This window comes from Trichechus manatus, unplaced genomic scaffold, assembly GCF_000243295.1.
Source record: "Trichechus manatus latirostris isolate Lorelei unplaced genomic scaffold, TriManLat1.0 scaffold00072, whole genome shotgun sequence".
NCBI classification, from domain to species: Eukaryota; Metazoa; Chordata; class Mammalia; order Sirenia; family Trichechidae; genus Trichechus; species Trichechus manatus.
Window position 1 is genome coordinate 2335063 of NW_004444008.1, and position 6715 is coordinate 2341777.

At 51.1% G+C, this 6715-nt stretch overlaps 1 protein-coding gene across 1 annotated transcript in view; it reads left to right on the forward strand.

Annotated features, from left to right (window-relative positions):
• The window catches only part of SEMA5A (semaphorin 5A), a 332779-nt gene that overhangs the window by 185222 nt on the left and 140842 nt on the right, over positions 1-6715 (forward strand). Inside the window, exons 7-8 of the mRNA XM_004380268.1 lie at positions 2384-2669; positions 6221-6356. Coding sequence (XP_004380325.1) covers positions 2384-2669; positions 6221-6356 — 422 coding nt within the window. The remainder of the gene's footprint in view (positions 1-2383; positions 2670-6220; positions 6357-6715) is intronic.

The following is a 6715-nucleotide window of genomic DNA, read 5'->3' on the forward strand; positions in this document are numbered from 1 at the left end:
GTGTTTAGTAACACCTTGCTCTGTTGGTTCCCGACGGTAATCGTGTTTAGTAACACCTTGCTCTGTTGGTTCCCGACGGTAATCATGTTTAGTAATACCTTGCTTTGTTGGCTCCTTCCTCCCACTGTTTACTTCTCTCTGTATCACTCCTGGTGTCTCTTATAGGTGTAGGTTACTGGTTCATCTGGGCATTTTCTTCACCTTTGGTCAGTTTTAAAACCCTTCTCAGCTTCTCCCAAGTAAACCTACTCACCATTCTCGATGCCGTGTGGTGACTCTCTAACTAGGAGCTCGCCATCTGGTTCCAAACTATTGTCCAGAAATCCAAATCCTAGTCTTGAATATCGTTAGCATAATTTATTGTTAGGTTTGTGCACCATTATTTTTCAATTTAGCGTAATGGTGGGTGTAGGCTCTGGGATCCGACTGCCTGGTTCAGGAAATCCACCCCCACCCCCCCAATTGCCGCTTGTGTGAGCTTGGGCAAGTTACTACTAAGCCTCTGGGCCTTAGCTTCCTCATCTATGAAATGGGGAGAATGACAATACCCACCTGTCTTAGGTTCCTAAGTGCTGCTGTAACAGAATAACCAAAAATGAATGGCTTTAACCAACGGAAATTTATTTCCTCACTGTCTAGGAGCCTAGAAGTCTGAATTCAAGGTGCCGGCCCTAGGGCAGGACATTCTTTCTCTGTGGGTTCTCAGGGAAGGTACTTGGCTCTCCTGAGCTTCTGTTCCTGGGAAATCTTCATATGACTTGGCATCTCTCTTCCTCCATCTCTGCTTCCTAGATTCCTTGCTTTATCTGCTCTTTTTATATCTCAAAAGAGATCAACTCAAGACACACCCTATGCTAATACTGTCTCATTAACATAACAAAGAAAATCTATTCCCAAATGAAATTATAACCATAAGTATAAAACCAATTGTCCTCAGACATGTGTCCTTGTGGATACCATTGGTATCTGTATTTTTCCATTCATTTTGACCACCAAAGGTTATTGCCCTAATTATCCTAATTGCACCTTAAAACTCAAACACTACCTGATTGAAGGGTAGCTCTTAGAGACAGAGAACCAAGTAAGAATCAAACCTGGTTATTGAAGTCATAAACAGTAAACATCAGGGCACATATGTGTCTGAAAGGGCATCCTCACTATTATGGATGGGTTCAGACCTTTTCACTGCTCAACAGCGTGTTATGAAGACGCCACTTTAAATGCTGCACAGAACATGATGTTGACAATCTATGTAATTCCTAATGAGCTTGGTGATTAAGAACAGGCAATGCCAGAATGTGGCCAGCTCTGTCTTCCCATTTTTAAGAGAGGTACGGAACAAGGATACTGGCTTTCCATCCCACCCCCTTTCCTCCTCTCAGTGGACCCCAGCCGCCCAGAAACAAGACCAGGAAGGCCCCTCACTGTGCCGTCGTCACTGTGGTATGGGGGATTATGAAGCTTATTCAGGGCACTAGCCCTACAAAAAGGCGTTTTGTTTCAGTTTTCATAAGAAAAACGTTTCTAAAGTCATTTCCAGAAGCACGTCAGCTATGTCAAAGCCACATGCGTCAGTACTTCAGGAATTTTGGTGTCTTACAAACTAACGTGACAGTGGACTCATGCATTCTGAATCACGTGCGATCCTTCTACTTCACTTTCTCCCTCTCTGTCAGATGGTTATGTAAGGATGTGGGCAGGGAGCAGTACGTGTTGTCCTAAAAACCCCAGCGAATCTCTGCTGCACCTTTTCCATGGAATCAGCGCCGGGCTAACTGGAGCACTGATTGCGCTCAGGATGCTGAAGCGACTCCCCGTGATTTAGAACATGTGTGCGGCACTGAGCATCTTAGTGGTGAATGTCATTAAACTGCTCACAGGGCCTCCCATTTGTCCAATAAAAACCAGGCGTTGTCTAAAGAAAGGAGACCCTGGGTGGCTCTCAACTACTAGCCGAAAGGTTGGTGGTTCAAACCCATCCAAAGGCACCTCGGAACAAAGGACTAGCAGTCTGCTTCTGAAAGGTCACAGCCATTTGAAACCCTACGGAGCAGTTCTGCTCTGCACACATGAGGTCAATGAGAGTCAGAATTGACTCGATGGCAGTGGTTTTGTGTGTGTGTGTGGGGTGTGTGTGTGGGGTGTGTGTATGAGTATGCGCATGTGGTGTGTGCGTGCACGTGTGTGTGGTGCGTGGGTGTGTGCGCATGTGTGTGGCGTGCATGCATGCGTGCGTGCGTGTATGTGTGATGTGTGCGTGTGTGCACGTGCATACGTGTGTGTGTTAGAAATCCACATCCCCTTGGAAGGAAGGCCAAGCAACAAGGCAAAAAAGGAAAGTCACGTGGCTGTGGAGACATTTCTTCTGTTGTCTCTTTTTCAGAACCCAACTTCGTGTCATCTTATGACATCGGGAATTTCACCTACTTCTTTTTCCGAGAAAATGCGGTGGAGCACGACTGTGGGAAAACGGTGTTCTCCCGCGCAGCCCGCGTCTGCAAGAACGACCTCGGGGGCCGCTTCCTGCTGGAGGACACCTGGACGACATTCATGAAGGCGCGCCTCAACTGTTCGCGCCCCGGCGAGGTCCCCTTCTACTACAATGAGCTGCAGAGCACCTTCCTCCTGCCCGAGCTGGACCTCCTCTATGGCGTCTTCACCACCAACGTGTGCGTACCCAGGCGTCCCCTCCCGCTGCCCCACTCCTCCACGCTCCCTGGGTTTGCTGACCTTGCAAATCTTTCTTATTTACTGGGCTAACAGCCAAAAAATAAGGAGGCAGGGGGCAAGGACATTTTTCAGTATAATTTAAATGTTGCCCAAAGATATGTGATTTCTGAGACTGGTGTTAGGAGGGTAGCGCTAATCAGAAAGATTTCGTCTATCCTTATGTAATATCCCATTGCCCTCAAGTCGATTCCGACTCCTAGCGACCCTGTAGGACAGAGTAGACCTGCCCCACAGGGTTTCCTAGACTGTAATCTTTACAGGAACAGATCACCAGGTCTTTCTCCCCAGGAGCTGCTGGGCGGGTTCAAACCTCCACCTTTTCTGTTAGCAGCCAAGCGCTTCACCTTTGCACCACCAGGGCTCCCTCTTGACCCATCAAAGAAACCAAACCCATTGCCGTCGAGTTGATTCCAACTTATAGCGACCCGTAGGACAGAGTAGAACTGCCCCATAGGGTTTCCAAGGAGCGGCTGGTGGATTTGAACTGCCGACCTTTTGGTTAGCAGCCGAGCTCTTAACCACTACACCACCAGCGCTCCTTATGTAATAATAGTATAGATTTAGCCTGTTATAAACTGTTGCTTCTCGAGTCGCGATTGTGTTCCGGGCACTTCTAGACATGTCGGGGCAGATTAGATGCATTTTTTTCTGTACACAGTCAGACACTGGTGTGAATGAAAGGGGCTTGTCTGGAAGGTCTGCCCCTGAGATGATGGGACTTCCGCCCCCGCACTCCCATGTGGATCGGGCTGGGTAGATGCTAGGCACCTCGTTCTCACTTTGCCATAGCTGCATTCCAAACCAGCCTTCTAGAAGGCGGCTAACTTAGGCACTTATTTGTAAAATGACAGTTATACTTTTAAAGGAGTTGTGAAACGCTTACATGGTATTTTGCGTTCCACAGAGGGGGTACGCCTGATTTCAGAGCTTATGACACATGGGGCCGGGAGGAATACATGCTGTTTCCTGTTCTCTGACTTCTCAGTGTTGGACTGACCCCACAGTGACTCTCCCCTTAGCTGGGGGGCTGTGATGAGTCTCAGCAAGATCTGACGTACTCCAGGAATGAAGGAATGCAGGGAGAGGCCAAGCTCCACCTACCCCAACACCGGCCGGGCTGATGGTGACTCCATGGGCCTTCAGACACTGTGGGTTCCAGCCTAGATTGCCCTTGAAATCTCTGATCTGACAATCTAACATTTCGGACTGTCATGTATTAAATTGTGTCCCCCCAGAATATGTGTCAACTTGGTTAGGCTGTGATACCCAGTACCGTGTGGTTGTCCTCCATTTCGTGATTGTAATTTTATGTTAAAGAGGATTAGAGTGGGATTGTAACACTCTTACTAAGGTCACATCCCTGATCCAATGTGAAGGGAGTTTCCCTGGGGTGCAGCCTGCACCGTATTTTATCTCTCAAGAAATAAAAAGGAAGGGGAAGCAAGCAGAGAGGGAGGACCTCATACCACCAAGAAAGCAGTGTTGGGAGCAGAGTGTGTGCTTCGGACCCAGGGTCCCTGCTCAGAGAAGCTCCTAGTCCAAGGGAAGTGGGATAACAAAGACCTTCCTCCAGAGCGGACAGAGAGAGAAAGCCTTCCCCTGGAGCTAACGCCCTGAACTTGGACTTGTAGCCGACTGGACGGTGAGAGAATAAATGTCTCTGTTAAAGTCATCCGCTCGTGGTGTTTCTGTTAGAGCAGCCATAGATGACTAAGACAGGGACCAAACCAAACGTTTGCATTCAAAGTAAAGGGTCCTGGTCTGAGTGGGTCGTTTGATGGCAGAGGCGACCAGTGTCTTGGCTTGTTTAAGAATCTCCTGTTTTTAGCATTGAGGACCATCCTTGGTCCCAGGAAACCTCTCAGTCCCAGGGACTCCAGGGAGGCCCGTCAACCTGTGATATTAGCTCTGCTTCTATTGTTGTTGGCTGCTGTGGAGTCGGCCCCTGACTCATGGCGACCGCATGTACAACAGGACAAAACACTGCCCAGTCCAATGCCGTCCCCACAATTGGTTGCCGATCAGACTGTTTTGATCCATAGGGTTTTCATTGGCTTCGATCACCAGGCCTTTCTTCCTAGTCTGTCTTAGTCTGGAAGCTCCACTGAAACCTGTTCAGCATCATAGCAACACGCAAGCCTCCGCTGACAGACGGGTGGTGGCCGCTCATGAGGCGCATCAGCCGGGCATGGGAGCCGGGAGGCGAGAATTCCACCAAGGAGCCCCCGCTCCCCTCCCCCTGCTTCAAGTGTTCTTAATTTTCTTTTCCGTCTCTGACGTTCGAAGCCTGCCCGTGAACTGCATTTCTGAAGGGCCGCTTTCCCTGCATCTGACTTCCCTGTTAACTTCCCCAGCTCTCTTCCCACTGCTGAGCTTCAGTGGTGACAGTCCCTTGGCAATGTTATTCCATGAAGCGTTAGAGAAACAAGGCTGACGCGCATGGCTCCAGCCCACGCCACCCCTCCGTGACCACCTTTGTTGTTGTAAACCTGGTCTTCAACCCCAGACGTTATTCTCCCTCCTTGATAAGTTTCTTGGGAAAATCAACCAATGGTTTCTGAAGTTGCTCTGCTTTCCAAAACCTCATTTAAGGAATAGTGTGAGGCGCGCAAGATGAATGGACGGTGGCTCCGCTGACATCAATTTTACACACGACGGGAGCCCGCCTAACCCAGCGGCTGGTTCCTCCAGCTCTGGACAAAAAAGAACAATTTCACAAGTGACAGAAGTATGCGTCTGAGCCGTTCCAAGACATGAATGGTCCATTTAGAGGGTTGCGAAAATAGATTTCAGAGGATTCTGGACTATTGGTTTTGTGTCACAAGTGGCTGTCATGGTGGGAAGTGACCCAGTGTGCAGCATCTGTGTGGGCAGAGACGGGCGTTCCAGGTCTCCCTTTCTCTCCGGTAAACAGGTGGGAGGGGAGCCCCAGCAGGCTGGCAAGAGTCTTTTTCCTGCAGAATTCAAAAGGTGTAGCACGAAACCAAAAGGAAAAAAAAAGAACCCACTGCCCTTGAGTTGATTCTGACTCCTGGTGACCCCATGTGTGGCAGAGTAGAACGATTCCACAGGCCTTTCTTGGCTGTAATCTTTATGGAAGCAGATGGCCAGGCCTTTCTTCCGCAGCACCACTCGGTGGGTTTAAACCACCAGCCTTCAGGTTGGTCGTTGAGCACAGTTCGTCACACGCACAGAGCTGCTCACACCTTCTGCCGGCTGCTCTCCTCTTGCTCGGGAGCTCGTCCGCCTGGCAGGAAGCGAGGGACGTAACTGCTGAATCTTCCTGTTGATGTACGCAAGTGTTTGTCCCAACAAAGGAAGGAATCACAGGGATGCTGCTTAGACCTTATCCTCTGCAGAGTGTGAGGAGGCCGAGCCCCTGAGGGACCCTAGACGGTGCTGTCAGCAGCTGGCTGGGTCAGTGGGGGCTCCCTGTGGCCTTGGCCTCACTGCAGGCTCTGACCACCCCGCTCTCTCCCTCTGCCCCCAGGAACAGCATTGCCGCCTCGGCCGTGTGCATCTTCAACCTCAGTGCCATCTCGCAGGCCTTCAACGGGCCCTTCAAGTACCAGGAGAACTCCCGCTCCGCCTGGCTGCCGTATCCCAACCCCAATCCCAACTTCCAGGTAGGCTCAGTGCAGAGGGTACGGCTGCCCTCCCCCCAGGCAGAATTCGGACCTCTGTGCAGACAAGCTGGGGAAACTCAGATCCCGGTGCACCCAGGACAGCGTGGCCCTGCCCCCCTCGGGCCCGGGTGCCCACACTCAGATCCCAGTGCACCCAGCACAGTGTGGCCCTGCCCCCCTTGAGCCCGGGTGCCCACACTCAGATCCCGGTGCACCCAGCACAGCGTGGCCCTGCCCCCTCGGGCCCGGGTCCCCACACTCAGATCCCAGTGCACCCAGCACAGCATGGCCCTGCCCCCTCGGGCCCGGGTGCCCACACTCAGATCCCGGTGCACCCAGCACAGCATGGCCCTGCCCCC